A 16,880-nucleotide genomic window follows, 5' to 3' on the forward strand; every position below is an offset into this window, starting at 1 on the left:
TCATGTTGCTACCCCCCCCCCTTCCCCCAGCTCGAAGGGTCCACGAACACAGTGGCCTTTAATAAACCTCCTGCAAAGTGGACAGCCCTTCAGTTTCCTGTGCACTGCCATCCGCTCTCTTGTCAATCTCTCCATTCTCTCCAAAGCCTCGACAGTCAGGTACAGGGAGAGTATTCCCTCCACTTAACAGATGCCACAGGCCCAGAGGGGTGGAACAATTTATCCAAGGTCACACAGCTCTTGAGTGGTAGAGACCGGACTCAAATGTCCGACAGCTGCACAGATTAGAGGGCTCTGCAGGGCAGGGTAACAGGGCACATGTGAAAAAAGCTGGCCAAATGAATGAATGAATGAATACATGTGTCAGACTACAAAGTCAACAGGGGAGGAGAGAGGAAGCTCAGGGTCCATGGGGGTGCAGGCATACTTGACATTGGTTTGCTGTGTCCCCTTCTTGGCTCCTCAAGCACTCTTATCCTTGGGGCACCCCTGGGGCTGGTGCCCCTTTCTTAGCAGCCTCCCCATGCTGTCTCACTCTCTGTGGTCCCTGCAGACTCCTCCCCAGCTGGGCTGGGAGGCTTTCTCATTGGACGTGTACCTCCCACTGTCCAGATCCAGTCCCTAATGTCTGTGGGTCCTGAGACAGTCTCTCAGCATGTGCCACACTCCTTCCCCAAGGGGCCATCCCCTGGGCCTAGTGGTGCTTCTCCCTGAAAGTACTGGGCTCTGGGGAGGGTGGGCTTTGGGAAGAGGCCGGCATGGCTCTCAAGGGCAGGCTCAGGTCCATCTGAGCAGGGAATTCTCAGGTCTTGGCTACCTAGAAAGTGATCTAGAATTGTGGGCCTTGGGCTCTGGGGTGCATTTAACCAGCCCCTTGGACCCCTGCCCCCTGGGGAGAGATGGGTATGGAGAAAGCCCAGGAAGGACCCTCTGAATCATCTAAGGAGGGTACCCCCATCTTGTCCAATAACCCTGTTCCATGGGCCTGGATGCCCTTTCCTGGGGCCAAGGTCACTTGCTCCTTTGGTCAAGTTGATCAGGAAGACAAGCCCACTCCAGAGGCCAGTGGCTTTCCCGTGCTGGGCTGCACCAGGCTCCCCACCTGCTCTAGGGACCAGGCAGAGGGTGGTGCACCCATAAGTGCTGTGAGTATGTGGAGTGGGGGAGGGCAGCTGGCCTGCGGGGGGGCCTTGCTCAGCGCTCACACACACCGAGAGACAATAAATCGACAAACACTTAATCTCTCTGCAAATTGAAACGGAGCCGTAAATATCTGCTGCATCCCGGCAGCTGAGTTATGAGTCTTGTTTATTAATCTCTTTAGTCCCAGGTGATGGATGGGGGAGGAGAATGGCCCACCAGAGACTCAGAGGGCGGGGGCAAGGAGGGGAGAGGAGTGGGCCGGGGGTCTGGGAACGTCCCTTCTGGAGAAAGGGTCAGAGGGCGGAGGCCTGCAGGATTTGCAGGATTTGCAAGATTTGCAGGCCTCCCCCCTCCGCCCCCACACCCCCCCTGCAAGGACTCATGAACACAGTGACTCATCATAAGCCTCCTGCACAGTGGACAGCCCTTCACTTTCCAACACACTGCCATCCGCTATTATCAGTCCTCACAGCCTCAAGAGCGGGACAGGGGAGAGCATTCCCTCTACTTAACCATGAGGAGACAGGCCCAGAGAGATGGACTGATTTATCCAAGGTCACACAGATCTTGAGTGGTGGGGACAGACCAAAGCCTTCCAGAGCTGCATGGAGAGGAGGGGAGGAGGGGCCGCAGGGGGAGACAACAGGGTCCATGTAGGACGGGCTCCTTATTTCTTCCTTTCCACTTTTCTCGCCTCCCTCCCTTCCTCAAATGCTGGTGAACTTGCCCTCTCTCTGTCTCTCTTTCTGTGTCTCTCTGCTTTTCTGTATGTGTAGGAACTGGTAGAGGCAGAGAAGAAGAGTCAGGAGAGGTAGAGTCAGGAGCTGATGAGGGCTTCAGCTGAGCCCGGGAGCTGTGACTGTGGCACACTCACAAGATCTGTTTTCAGGAATCCACCCCCAGTGTCAGCACTCAGGGCTCACAACTTAGGGGTCGCAGGAGTGCAGGGGCAGAACCGTGGAGGGCTGGATCCCTGAGAGGACTTCCTGCCTGCGGGAGCTGGGCCTGGAGGGGTGGGTGGGGTGGGCGTGATATGGTGCTTGTGCGTGATGAACACATGCCCTTACCTGGGCCTCTGGCCATGGGGACAGATGGGACAGGGGTACTTGTGGAGGTGACGGGACAGAAGACTGACCTGGCAAACTGGGGCCATGAGCACTGGGCAGTGGAGTTGGGGAGCTAGAGGGATAAGGTGGTGTTTGGGGGACGTGTCTGGTGGTTTCTGTGGCGTGGCCTGAGAGTTGGGGGCATCTGATTGGAGGCTGCTGGCTGTACTTTCTTTGTCTGTCTCTGATTCCAAAGTATTGGGGTCCCCTGGTGGGCTTAGACACAGGACCTGGGTGATCTGCCTCCCAGTGTCACTCCAGCTCATGGGGGCCAATGCCAGGCTCCTGGGCTTTGTGATACCACCATCCCAGGCAGACATTCCTGCAAGTGACCAACGTGGGCAGTGTCATCAGGTTAACCACTGCCTGTGGCTGCAGGAGGCTCCTGCTCAGGACCCATCACCTGCCACCAGGTGGTGCCTGAGGAGCAGGGCCTGGTCTGAGCCTCTCAGCCTCACCAGCCTGCAGACCTCATCCTGGAGGGGGGCCAAAGGCAAGACCATGGCCCCAGTCACAGTGCAGGGGCCCCAAGGGACCCCGGAACATCTGCTCCAACCTCCTCTGCCAATGGAGGAAAGGAACTGGGGATCAGGGAGGGGAAGAGAGCTCAAGGTCACTTTAAGGAGGTGCAGAGAGCTCTGTGAGAGCAGGGGACCACGTGGAGCAGAGCTGGGTGGGCAGAGGGTGTGTGCCCTGTCGCTATGGGGCTCAGAGGGCAAGGGCGTGGCAACCGTGAGTGGAGCAGGCCCAGGTCAGGGGAGCTCCCAGGCCATGCAGGGTGAGACTGTCTCTGGTTTAGCACCACAAGTCCTACGGCTCTGGGATGCCTCAGATCTGGGCAGGGGTGGTTGGGCACCCTGGGGCCATGCCAGGCAGGCATGCAGGACCATGCTCCCAGGTATCTCTGCTGCACGGCCAGCCCCCCTTTATGAAGGCCCCTCACCTGCCCCATCTGGCCCTAAGGGGCACTTAGAGCAGGGTGTGCAGTTTTCCTGTGCTGTCAAAGCTCAGGGATGCAAAGTGCTCACAGCCACCTTGGGAAGGTGTGGCAGGGCTGGCACCTCTCCACCTGGCTGGGGGGTCTCCTGCCTACCTGCGGTCCGGACCCCGCCCCTGCTGCTGTGTGGCCTGGGAGAGGTCACCAATCCTCAGGCCTTCCTCCCCGTCCTTGCCCATGAAATGGGGCCCCCTCTCTTGGGGCAATGGTGTCCAGAGGAGCAGAAGTCAACTTACCACCCTTAGCAGAGGTTAAATGGGGTGGCGCAGCCAGTAAGTGAAGTTAAAGAAATGAGGACCAAGGGATCATTCTGGGGTCCAGCAGATTTAAGACAGGAGAAGAGACAGAAGCTGTGCGAAAGCGGGGGCGGGCACGTGGGGGCCAGGAAGGGGAGAGATGGAGGGAGGGGGAAAGGCTTTCAAAGACAGAATGAAAGAGATGAGTTATTCCAGTGTGGTGAGGTTGAGAAAACTCCACTGAATCTTTAAACAACCCTTGTCAATTATTCATCTGCTGGTATGAGGGCCCTCTGGTCTGCCACAAATCTCCTCTGAGCACAGGAGGAAAGGGGGGGATAGGGGGAGTCAGAGAGAGAGAGAAAGCCAGAGAATCAAAAAGAAATAGAAATAACTGAAAAAAGGCAGAAGCAGGGAGAGGCAGAAATAAGGGCGGGGGAGAGGGAGAAAAGAAGGGGTGTGTTGGGGGAGAATGGAGGGAGAGGGCCAGAGAGAGGAGGGTAATGTCCCTGTGCTGGAATTTCTACACTAGAAACAGCACTGATCACACATTTCTTGAATAGCAACTGAGTACTTCTGCCTCCGTTCCTCTCTCTGTACTGAGGGCTTACTAGGTGTGCCCAGCAATGCTGGGTAAGTGTGGCACTTAAGAAGATAAACTGTCTCAGCCATGCCCCTTTGCCATTTATCCCTCGCCAAATATTTCCTGTGTGCCTACCCTGGGTTACTCTGTTGTTTCCTGAAGTGTGGCTTGCTCCTACCTGCTGGGAACTTCCAGACTCAGGGCCTTGGCTTCTTCCTCCACCACCCTGCCCCCCACACAGCTGGACAGAGCAACTAGGAACCTGGAAGGGGTAGGGAGTTCTGGTTTTCTGGAAGGTTGGAGGAAGTGCTTGATGATAGAGCTGCCGGGGGAATGGTGAATCCTGGCACACGACAGGTGCTTTATAAGCCCTTTGTGAATGGAACCAGGCCTGTCTGGAGACTGCACGGAGCCCCTCATCTTACCTGCTCTTGACATTGCCTGGCTCAGCATGAAGTGGGCTCAGGAGGGATGGGGGTGAAGGGGACCACTTGCAAGTTGTTTAATATTTGGGAATTGCCATGTTCAAGACAAGTCTTAACATCACACTCTTCACACTCAGAAGCCTAGCTCTTCCAAAAAAGACTTCCTGGGTTGCTCAAAAGGGAGGTGAAGACTTCCTTTAGCTCTGCCTGGGCCCTTACACTTGACCTGAGATCACACCTGCAGAACCCTGGCTCTGGTGGGTCCACTCAGGACAGGAGCTTTGCCCCACATGGACAAAGTGGAGCCTGAAAGGCCTGTGTTAAAACCAGCCCCAGATTAGAAAACACGCATAGACACTTCTCTAAAGAAGACATCCGGATGGCCAACAGGCACATGAAAAGATGCTCAACGTCGCTCCTCATCAGGGAAATACAAATCAAAACCACACTCAGATATCACCTCACGCCAGTCAGAGTGGCCAAAATGAACAAATCAGGAGACTATAGATGCTGGAGAGGATGTGGAGAAACGGGAACCCTCTTGCACTGTTGGTGGGAATGCAAATTGGTGCAGCCACTCTGGAAAACAGTGTGGAGGTTCCTCAAAAAATTAAAAATAGACCTACCCTATGACCCAGCAATAGCACTGCTAGGAATTTACCCAAGGGATACAGGAGTGCTGATGCATAGGGGCACATGTACCCCAATGTTTGTAGCAGCACTCTCAACAATAGCTGAATTCTGGAAAGAGCCTAAATGTCCATCAACTGATGAATGGATAAAGAAATTGTGGTTTATATACACAATGGAGTACTACGTGGCAATGAGAAAGAATGAAATATGGCCCTTTGTAGCAACGTGAATGGAACTGGAGAGTGTTATGCTAAGTGAAATAAGCCATACAGAGAAAGACAGATACCATATGGTTTCACTCTTATGTGGATCCTGAGAAACTTAACAGAAACCCATGGGGGAGGGGAAGGAAAAAAAAAAAAAGAGGTTAGAGTGGGAGAGAGGCAAAGCATAAGAGACTCTTAAAAACTGAGAACAAACTGAGGGTTGATGGGGGGTGGGAGGGAGGGGAGGGTGGGTGATGGGTATTGAGGGGGGCACCTTTTGGGATGAGCACTGGGTGTTGTATGGAAATCAATTTGACAATAAACTTCATATATTGGAAAAAAAATTAAAAAAAAATTTAAAAAAATAAAAAAAAAATAAAACCAGCCCCAGATGGAAGAGTTGCAGCTGAGAATGAAGAATGAAGGCGGACCCATGGGTGCACTTGGGAATGGGTGCCAAGTGGGCTTGTTGGGGCCACAGAGGTGAGACTGGCAGGCCCTGGGGCAGTGGGAAGCATCTGTGGCTCCCGGCAGAGAGGGCAACAGACCATGTGTCCCCTCCACTTCCTTCTCCCTTCCCAAGGTGCTCCTTTCTCCAGAAAATGTTCCATTTCTTATTAAGCCAGAGTAGCCTCTGGAGGGACTCAGAAGCAAAATTGTTTCTTGGGCTCTGGAAATGTGCTACAAGACTAAACTCAGACAAACCACGCTCCAGGAATCTGGTGCCACCGAGAGGCTCACAGCCTGAACACAGAGTCAGAGAGCCGAGGGAGGTAGGTTGTCACCTGCCATGTCACTGGGGCCCACTGCCACCCCCCAGGCTCTGCTGCTGACCTCACATCCAGGCGTCATACACTGTGATGGCACCATCGCCACCCAGATGTGTTCCAGTGTTAGTCGAGTGTCTCCTCCTGCTCTGTGACTCTGTCCGCAGCTTACACGCTGTGTTCTATGCTCGTTACTATGTTCTATGACTGCATCTCCTATAATACAGTGCTGTTTAATATCACTGTATGGCTTGGGTCTACCACTATGCAACTATACTCCACTGCTCCTTCACTGTGTTCTATTGCTTGTCGCTTTGTCTCTTGGTTGCGTGAATGAGCTTGTCTATTGCTATGTAATTTTGCTTGGTTGCTATGAAACAGTGACCCATTGCTACATGGCTACCTGTGATTTCACGGAGCTACAGATTGTTGTTACCCACCCACGTTCAATTGCTTGTGACGGGGCTCTGCTGGGCATGTGAATGTCTGGGTCCTGCCCTGGTCCTGGCAGGCTCTGGTGAGTGGGTAGGAGCTGGAGCTGGGGGCTGGGTCTCCAGGACCCAACTAGGGCAGAGAGTCCGAGGTGGGAATAGCCAGATGGTAAATCCAAGCCGAGAGAGGGAGAGAGAGAGAGACAGAGAGAGGAAGGAAGGAAGGGACGAATAATGGGTTGGAGGACAAAGGCAAGGGAGGGAGGGAAAATGGAATGGAACCAAGAGTCAGGATCAAGGAGGGAACAGGCTGGGCCTGAGGAAGGCTGTGATGGGCAAGGGGAAAGAGCAGGCCCACTGTACTGAATACTATATGTATTCAGTACAGACTCACTGGGTCTGAGGGACCCAGTGGTGTGAGGTTGGCCAAACAGTATAGGGCTGGGTGTGTAGGCTTCTGCCACTCTCTGGTATTCACCTGGTTATAAGCAAGCCAGCATGGGATAGTGGGGTCAGGAAGCCTTGGGCAGGGTCATCCCACCTCAGAGCCTCCTCATGGCCATCCTTCATAAAATTAGGAGATTGGACTAGATGCTCTCTAAGGTTCTTTTGGATGCCCTTGCTGTCTAGCCAGGGGTTCTATCACAAGGCCCAGTAAGTATTTACCAACATCTTGCCAGGTGCCCAGCAAGGGGGAGGGTGGAGGAACCAGCCCACCAATAGGAGTGCTGGGGAGATTTCCAGAATCACAACACCTCTGATAGTCCGTGGGTATAGGGGAGCCCTAAGCCCCCCTGCATGCACTCAGAGCCTTCTAGAATCTTGTCTTAGTGCTCTTGGGCCACTTATTTCTCCCCCTCCCTTTGTTGCTCAGTTTCTTGCTCAGTTACTCGGTCTCTTGCTCAAAAGTTACTCAGCTTGTTTTCTCAGGCTGCAGTCTAGTGCACCCATGTGGGAGCATCCTGGGCACACCCAGCAGATAGCAACCCTTTCTATTCATCTGATGGGACACGTTCCAGAAAGGTGCAGAAGTGCCAGGGGAAGATGTGGAGGCTGTCGGTGGAGAGGGGCAGGTCCTGAGAAGAGGAGGCCGAGGGCTTCCCTATGGACTGGTGGCCTTGCTTGGGCCTTTTCTCAGGATCTTTCTGAGCAGCGTTCCCCATGGGATCCGCTGTGGAAGAGGGAAGGAAACCACATGTGAATTCACCCACGGTCATTGGGGTGGAACCCCAAGTGGGGACTTCAACTGGACTGTCTTTTGGTAGCCTGTTCTTAAGCTCTCTGCATCAAGGGGCCAGGATTCAGCACCGACTCCTCACCAAATTAAGATACCGCCTTGGCCATCTTTACCAACCCTTTCCCAGCATCTGGTCAACTGGCAATAGGAAGCCACTGCAGCTCCCATGACCAAGGACACAGACTTTGTAATCAAAGATGGTGTCCTCTTTTCTTTAAGTCCCAATTTCTTCTTTTAGAAATTAAAACTAATGGGGTACCTGGGTGGCTCAATCAGTTGAGCATCCGTCTGACTCTTGATTTTGGCTCAGGTCATGATCTTGTGGTTCACAGGTTTGAGCCCTGTGTCGGGCTCTGCAGTAACAGCATGTATGTAGCCTGCTTGGGATTCTCTCCCTCTCCCCCCTCTCTGCTCTCTCTTGCTCATTCTTTCTCTCTCTCTCTCTCTCTCTCTCTCTCTCTTTCTCTCAAAATAAATAAAAAGGAAGCCAATGACTCAAAGGGGCTTCCCATTACCCAGTGGACCTGCTCCTGAGAAAGTTCTGGGTTGATCAATACGTGAGTCAATGGATCCCTGCCTTACAAGTGTTGCAAGGGTGTGCTTTGAAGGAAATTGTGTGAGAGTTCCATTCAAAAGGTGAAGAAACTGTAAGATAAAGAATCCATACCTTCTACCAGTTTAGCTTTGGGGTGAGTCACTCACAGAGTATATCTGAAGGGAAGTCTTACTTGCCACCTATGGAATGAATCAGGTGGCAGTCAAACCTCTTCTCTGTGGCCCTTATTACCGCTCTGGTCCTCCTAGCACTAGGTGGAGACACTCACCATTTCGTGGGATATCTTGGGCACCAGAGGTTCTTCCTCTGCTTCCTGAGAGGCAGATGTGCTACAGTCCATTGTAGAGCTCACCAGGGTGTTGGACGCATGGATGGTACCCAGCTTCTCATCTAAGACCTTGGGGTCTAGGATGGGCAGAACCTTGCTGTTGTTTGGTGTCAAGAAGTTTTCTGGCTTCTGGGGAGAGAAGGTGCAAAGAAATTTCTGTCTTTCTACCACAAGTGTGCTCACGAGACCCCCAAGCCTCTCCTCCTCCTGGCTCAGGAGGCCCTGCAGGCTTGGCCCCTGTCTACCTCTTAGCACCTGCCCCCTTGCTCCGTGGGGTCTTACCACACTGTCCTTGGCATTCCCCCAACATGCCAAGCTCTTTCCTGCCTCAGGGCCTTTACATCTGTTTTTCTCTCTGCCCAGAAGTCTCATGAGTCTTTACATGGCTGTCCCCTTCTCATCATTCAGGTCGCAGCCCAGATGTGATCTTTCTAGAGAGGCCCTGGCCTTCAAGATAGAGGCTTATCCTCTCTAAAGTCAGCCCTGCTCCAATATACTCTCTATTCACATTATCCCATTTTACTGTCCAGAGTACTTAACTCTACCAGAAAATTAACTTTCAAAAAATGCTGTCTGTCTCCCTCCTCTAGTACCCACACTAGGAACGGAAGTGACATGTGAGCAGATACTTTGTTTATCCCTAGTGTCTGCCTCATTGTAAGTGCTCAGTAAATATTTGTCACAAGAATAAATAAACCATGCCATCTAGGACTCTCATACTTGGTGCAGTAACAATAGCCTCTAAAATCTCCAAGCTCCTTTGACACCCTTTGCTGGGTAGATTTCTTTTCCATTCCATCTCTGCTGTTACCTTCCCCATATTATAACCCATTAGTCTCCTCTCTCTGTACTCCACTGGGCCTCCTCTTTGGCCTTCCCTGTTCTTTTTCCCCTTCTCTTCTTCCCTTGGCATGACTATTTCTCTCATCTCTGCTTGTCTACAACTCAGCCTCTCCATGAAATCTTGATGGCCTCCACCCATACTTGCACAAAGCTTTCCTGGGACCTTCCAGCCCAGCAGCTGGCTCTCTCTGCTCTTACACTGTTCTCTAATTCCAGGCTTATTTGCCATTTTTATTTTTTTGTTCAAATTTTAAGTTCCCTGGGCTTAGGGACATGTGTTAGGCTCCCTTTGGGGAGAGGTTACTTTAAAGCTCTTTTGGAAATCCATGGTTAGCCCTAACACATGCCCGTTGTTCAAAGGCTGTAGGGACCTCAAAGGTCTTTCCTATATCAATTGTTGGAATTCTGTCATGGCCATGTAGCAGAGAAATATGGCATCGTCTGCACCAGAAGCTGAGAGAACAATGGGCACAGTGCCAACCAGGACAGATGTTCTCAGCATTACAGGTGCCTGAATGCCTGACCCTGAACAAACAGAGAGAATGAGTACAGGTGGGCCTCTCTTTAAGTGTAAACTCTATATGAAAATCCACACATATGAGACAGATGAATCAGGACAAGGATGCTTAACGTTACCACTCAGATCCTTTAAATAATGATTCCTTTATGCCCTTATAAAATACAATTTAGGGGGGCACCTGGGTGACCCAGTTGGTTGGGTATCCAACTCCTGATTTTGGCTCAGGTCATGATCCCAGGGTCGTGGGATCGAGCCCCGAGTCGGGCTCTGCCCTGAGCGTGGAGCCTACTTGGGATTCTCTCTCTCCCTCTATCTCTTCCCCTCCTCCCCTCTCAAAATAAATAAACTTAAAAAAAGTAAAATTTGGTATGCAGGAATTCATTAACATGAAGTCTTTTCAGGCTTATGTCAGTAGAGTAAGGGATGGATAGTGGTACAAGGACAGAGGCATCCAGTCCAGTATGGGTCTCATCTCCCACTCCTGTCAGATGGGTACAAGGACAGATAATTCCAAAGAGAAAGCAGCTATATGAGGACTCTTGGAATGAGAAGTGTGGAGCATTGGGTGACCTTGAGGCTGATTTTGGTACCTATTGTGGTTTAAAAAAAGTTTTTTTAATGTTTATTTATTATTGAGAGAGACACATAGAGCGTGAGCAGGGGAGGGGTAGAGAGAGCAGGAGACACAGAATCTGAAGTAGGCTCCAGGCTCTGGGCTGTCAGCACAGAGCCTAACACGGGGCTCGAACTCACAGACTGTGAGATCACGACCTCAGCCGAAGTCGGTCGCCTAACCAACGGAGCCACCCAGGCATCCCACCTATTGTGTTTCATAACCCAAACTGCTAGGCCTGTTTTGTCTCTGAGCTTTAGGCCTCCTATCTCTCTCCCCTGCCTCTCCCAGTGGCTATAGTTTAGGGAGGGCAAGATTCCTTTAAAAAAATTTTTTTAACGTTTATTTAGTCTTGAGAGAGAGAGCGAGAGAGCAAAGGAAGGGCAGAGAGAGTGAGACACAGAATCTGAAGCAGGCTCCAGGCTCTGAGCTGTCAGCACAGAGCCCGACACAGGGCTTGAACTCAGGAACTGCGAGATCATGACCTAAGTTGAAGCTCAACTGCTCAACCTACTGAGCCACCCAGGCGCCCCACCGGAGGGCAAGATTCCTTTAGAGGCTCCCCACTGAGCACACCCAGTGCCTCTGTGTAGCATCTGAGTCAGGTGATTTGGGGTTGCCTTATCTCTGTGTTTTAGATAGGAAAAGGCACCACATGTGTCTCCTGTTCTGAACAGCTAAACACCAAATTGGCTATAGCAGGAGAACTATGGAATACACAGCAGATGCATGCATAGGTAGATGGATGCAGGAGAGAATGAAGGGAAGAACAACTAGCCAGGGCAAAGACTAAGTCCCCATTGACCAGGTGGCCGCTGGGGCTGAGGCGAGATGCTGATTCAGGACCTATAATGACATTTCTCCTCATTTCCAGGCAGAAAGCCAATCTCAATGCCCTGGATTTCATAGACTGCCATCTAATCCAGTTAGGGGAGGAAGTGGAAGTAATGAAATCAAGGGAGAGGTCTCCAGAGGAGCCCCATCAGTTCTAAAGCAGGGACACATTGCAGAGGGTGTCCCCTCCCCCAGACCTGTCTCCCTGACATCCACCCTGTGTGGGTTCAGCACCAGTTGGGTAAACTCAGTGGCCCAGACCTGACATTTACTGTGCCCCTGATCAGAGCTGGGTACTTATTAGGTACTTAAATTTTTTTTTTTCAAAAGAAAGGCAGATTGCCACTTACAGTGCCCCATTTAGATGTGTCTGGGGTCTTGGAAGCTTGACTGCCCTACATTCTCCTACAAATAGACCTTGAGAACTTGTTTGGAAGTTCTAGCAGGGGAGTGCAGCTACTCATATGTTCATATGCCCTTGACCAAGAATGTTCTTCCGCTATCTACCAAGCTGAGTCAGCTTCTGAAGAGATGTACATGTAGTGGTGAGGGAGGAAGGGGACTCCTGCCCACAATTCTAGTCCCCTGCTCTAATCAACTTCACCAGGATCCATTCTGGCCTGGGGGCAAGTCAGTGGGTGACCTTTACAGAAAAATCTTTATATTTCCATACAGTACAAGCCCTAAAGGAGGTAGTCTGGTCATACAAGGGGTGCCAGGAGGACCACAATGTCCCACACAGTGCCTGAATGCTCCCTAATCATTCCTTTTTCCCAATATTGCCTATTTAGACTCCTCAGTCTCAATCTGCCCACGTTTTGGGGAGGTGATTTTGCCCTCCTTTCCTTGCTTCTCATGAGAGGGGAGCTTGTCTGGGGCTAAAGGAAGGGGCCAGGCTGCTGGAAATGGTGGGTGGTCAAGGTGGAGGATGGGGGAAGAGGATAATGCTTAAATGGGGATGAGGAGGGGGTAGAGCCTTGGGGACTAAATCCTCCCTATGTAAGCCCAGCCTTTCCTAGCTCTCCTCCTTTCTTACAGGTGGGGATGGAGTCTGCTAGCCCTATAAGCCTGCTTGTTTGCTTTTCTATTTGGCAGACCTTGCCCTGCTGGCTGAGGGAGCGTTGGGCTGACAAGTGGCCTCTCCCTCTGTGGTTCCGTGGCTGCAGCATGTCCTGCTTCATTAGAGATGTAATTGGAGACCTACTTTGAAAGCTCAAAGCAATGCACAGCCATGCACTGGCTCAGACTCGATGCGCATCCCACGACTGCTTGTGCTCCGCAGCTGCCCCACACCACGTGAGTGTCGTGGTGGAGAGAAGACACCCCTTCCTTATGCCTCTCAGCCCTCACTGTTGCCTGCCTGCAGAGGAGGGTCTTTTGAGACAGACCAGGCCAATAGCATCACAGGCTCCAGGCTTCTTGGGTCACCTGTTTCGTCCTCCTCTCCTAACATCTTCTGCCTCCCTCCTACCGACTCCATCCCCTAAATCCCTGATCATGCAAAATGCAACAGTTCCAGCGGCCCTGGCAATTACAGACTAGCCAGGATGCAGCTGCTGTCCTTGGTGCTGAAAGCGCCCGCCTTCCGGCCTGCCCGCCTCTTGCCCCGCCCTGAGCCTTCTCGCTGGAGCGCACTTGCTCTTAATTCAATTAGCTGGCCCTGAACCCTCCCCAGGGAGCCTGGAGCGGAAACTGACAAATTCTGTTTAACAAAGACATTTGTCCCCCGCCCCGCCGGCCTTGGGCTCTGCCTGCCTGTATCCCGCTCATTAGGTATCTAACAAAGTGCGTCCCAAGAAATCTGCTTCCAATCGCTAGTAATTCAGGAGGCCTGATGCAATTTACTCCCTGATAAGGGTGTCTCACCCGCTGGCAAGCACCATAATGAGCCCTGTGCAGCAGCTCCCCGATCAGTCACTGCTTTGTCATTTCCTGTGGCCCCAGTTGTAGGTTCTTATCTCTTCAGCTGAAGGCGAGGCTCTGAAAACGGGCCCCTCCAAGAGGGCTTGCTGCCTCCCATGCATATCACAAGCCTCATTACGGCATCCCGCATGGTCTTGCAGCTGCGGTGGGGTTTGAAGCTCTGAGTCTGTCTGCCAGCAAAGAAGGGCCTGAGTGTTAATCCTCATTGGGGCCATAATTTATTCTCCAGAAAATGGTATCAGAAGGTTAATCTAAAAGCAAGTTGGGGGTCAGGGGAGGGGAGCCAATGATAAGGATATTTAAAAATTCTGGCAAGGATTTTAGTATTAAATAGAGCCCTAGCTATAGCTGACTGGAGAGCCTGTGGGCTCGCTCTTGTTAGCTTGAAACCTGGTCTTTTTGCATTTAATCTTTTCCCTTGGTCTCTCATTTACATCTAGAGAGACTTTGTGCAACATATAGGTCAGATCACATCCTACTGCTGGCCAAAGACCTTCCTTAGCTTTGAACCACTTTATGGCAAAGTCTAAACTCTATATCCTGGCATCTAGGCCCTCCACAATGTAAGCCCCATCTAACTCCCCAGTCTCACTTCCCACAACAGCCTCCATATGTCCCATGTGCTTCAGATACTGTCATGCCTCCATGGCTTTGCACTTGTGATTCTCTGCCTGAAACACCCTTGCTTTGCCAATTTCCAAGCCACTCTGAGGCAGAGTTCAAACCATTCTTCTCTGTGACTCTTCCACTGACCTTTGTATGCAATGCACTTCAACCAGAACCCTTAGCAACATGGGTGATAATGATCTGTCAGGGTCCTTTACTCCTTGGCACAGATTAGGGATCTAAAAAATGGCTAAGGGGGGAGCCTGGGTGGCTCAGTCAGTTAAGTGTCTCACTTTGACTCAGGTCATGATCTCACGGTTCATGAGATCAAGCCCTGTGTTAGGCTCTCTGAAGTCAGTGCTCTCTGGACCCAGTGTTTTAGGTCCTCTGTCTCCTTCTCTCTCTGCCACTATCCCCTCTCTCAAAAATAAACACTAAGAGGCAAAAATAAAAATACAAATAAAAAATGGTTAATGAATTCATGCCTGAATGGCCTTGGGTGGACTGGGGTGCATCTGGTTTGGCTGAAGAGAGGTCTAGGCTATGGTAGTCTGGCTTTGAGATGGGGAGAAATCCAAGAGCAGCCCCCACTCTCTGAGTGGTTTGGTCCGGAAGTTTTGCTCTCTCTCTCTCTCTATTCTCCCCTCCCCCCTTTTCAATACACCAATTGTGCACTGGGCTCATGGGAGAGCAGAGCAGGCCAGAGGAGGGCCCAAATGTCCATCTTCCTTAGCCATCCCTATATCCAGACTCAATACATTCCATCTCTGGCTGAGGGTCAAAGGCTCACATTCTCAAAGCTACAGAGTCCTGTGGTTGGTGAGGCATTTGGTATGAGCCTGCAGTATGGCTCTTGGTCCAGCCCTGCCCACTCACAGGCCAGGAAGCAGGTTCTCACTTTCTCCACCTCCTCCACAGCCCCAGCTCAAGGCAGGATGTAGTGGAGACTTCAGCAAATCTGGCCTCTAGAGAGATGATTGTCTGTCTTTTCTCCATTTCTTCATTCCCTGAAAAATTGCTGTGAAACCAAATGTGGGGCTGGTGATGTTTATCTTCAGCACTTGACAAGGCCTCCTGATGTCCTTATGTATGTGAATCTGGTGGAGCAGCTGTCATGAAGGGCGGGTGCCGAGTGATGAATTATCAAGGCTCCATTGTTCCCCTCCCCCAGGAGCCCTGTCCTCATCTCTGATGAGTTCAGCATGTTTGTCAGCAACTACACTGGGCTGGGCACTTACACAGGCTCCTTCATTCAATTGTCACTATATTCCTGGCTGGTAGGGATCATGACTCCCTTCTATGGATGAAGAAGGTGGAACTCAGGGTGAAAGGTCAAGTGAAAGATCCAGGATTCAAACCCAGATCTAAGGATGTACACTCTTTGGGTAGGGGAACTGGGATAGAAGGAAAGACAGGCAGGGGTGTTGGGAAGTTGTGGAGGGGAAAGGGTCTTTTTCTCTGGATCCATCATCATCCATGTGGTAGCATTTTCAGAGCTGAGGACTTAGGGGTGGGGACAGAACCAACCCTCCAGAGGATGGAACCAGCCGAGGAGGCTCCTGTGTCATCCTAAACACTGGGCCTTCCAGGCAGCTGCGTTTGGTGAGGAAATGGAGGTAGGTTTGTATTGGGGCTTCTCAGAGGACCAGATCAGGGCTTTCATATGTGGCCTTCAAAGAAATTTATAAAAATTCATCAAAAGCCAGTGTGATTTTGCCTGTCCTCTGGGCTCCCCTCCACATTTGTCAAACAGCCCTTTGTCCCACGTTGGTCTGGCCTCCAGAGAGCTTTGTAACTGATTCGAATGAAAACACCAGGGCAGTCCATGCATGGCATTGAAGACCTGCCCACCTCTCCCTGTGAGAACAGCAAAGGGGGAGGGTCAGACAGGACTGTGGGAGCCGCCTCTTCCCTCAGTGGGTGGCAGCAGGCGCCACCTCCTTCTCTCCACAAAGGCACTCACTCTGTGCTAACATCCAAGGAAACCTGTGGATTTCAAGTTCTCCCAGTATCTCTCAGGGCTGTGGGCTAAGAAGGAGGCAGCCACCTGTGTGAGGGGCCCTATTTTTGCCTGGTGCCCTGGTGCTCTGCCTGGGTAAGACTCTGGATTCCATATTCCAGCTCAAGAGGGCACACGGTTGCCAAACACTCAAACCTTGCAGGAGGCACATTTCCATGCAAGGAGGCAGGGACTGACACAATGAGCACCTATCGTGTGCATGCTGGGCTCCAATCCGCACGGGTCAACCTAGGAGACCTGGTCAGGTGTGGGCCTCGCTTCAAAGAGGTTGCCTGCAAGCTGGAGGGCACCAAAACTGCGGTGGGATCTTGAAACCAGTTCATTAAAAGAGGCAGACTGTTTAGCCTGGAGAAGCACAGATTCCTGAGGGACCAGATCACACTCTTCAAAGAGAAGAGGCCAACATCAGAGGGGGAATGGAGGAGAGCAAGGGGTTATTCATATATGTGTATGTGGAGTAGCCACGGGCTCCTGGATTCTTAGAGCCGAATGGACCTCCAAGGCCAACCCCCACCGAATGTGCAATAAAGGGAAGTCTGCTGTGTATATGCAGGTGTACATTCTTTTTTAGTTTTTGTGAACCTATGTGTAGTTATTCATGTATTATACACACAACTCCAGCTTAAAGCAGATCACTGTAAGCAGCAGGTGCCTGTAGAGAAGTCCCATCAGAGGGAAAAAGCTTAACCCATCACCAACAGAACCACTTCAAACACAATAATATCCCAAACCAGGAGACCACTCCATCTTGCCATTTACAGAAACTGCAGGGTTTTTGTCAGCTGGTCTGCCAGCCGGCATGCTGAATGGCTGACCATGAGCCAGTGTCCCCAGAACCGGTACAGGAGGCTGGCCAGGGCTTCACTGCAGCTC

At 51.5% G+C, this 16,880-nt stretch overlaps 1 protein-coding gene across 9 annotated transcripts in view; it reads right to left on the bottom strand.

Moving 5' to 3' along the window:
* The window catches only part of CCDC33 (coiled-coil domain containing 33), a 113,987-nt gene that overhangs the window by 34,743 nt on the left and 62,364 nt on the right, over nt 1-16,880 (bottom strand). For all 9 annotated transcript variants that reach the window (XR_008299039.1, XR_008299038.1, XR_008299040.1 and 6 more), the window contains one exon: nt 8,589-8,777. Coding sequence is in view for 5 of the 9 variants with exons in the window: in XM_053223730.1 (XP_053079705.1) it covers nt 8,589-8,777 (189 nt within the window). In the remaining 4 variants the exon portion in view is untranslated. The remainder of the gene's footprint in view (nt 1-8,588; nt 8,778-16,880) is intronic.

The sequence above is a fragment of the Acinonyx jubatus genome, chromosome B3, assembly GCF_027475565.1.
Source record: "Acinonyx jubatus isolate Ajub_Pintada_27869175 chromosome B3, VMU_Ajub_asm_v1.0, whole genome shotgun sequence".
Lineage (NCBI taxonomy): Eukaryota > Metazoa > Chordata > Mammalia > Carnivora > Felidae > Acinonyx > Acinonyx jubatus.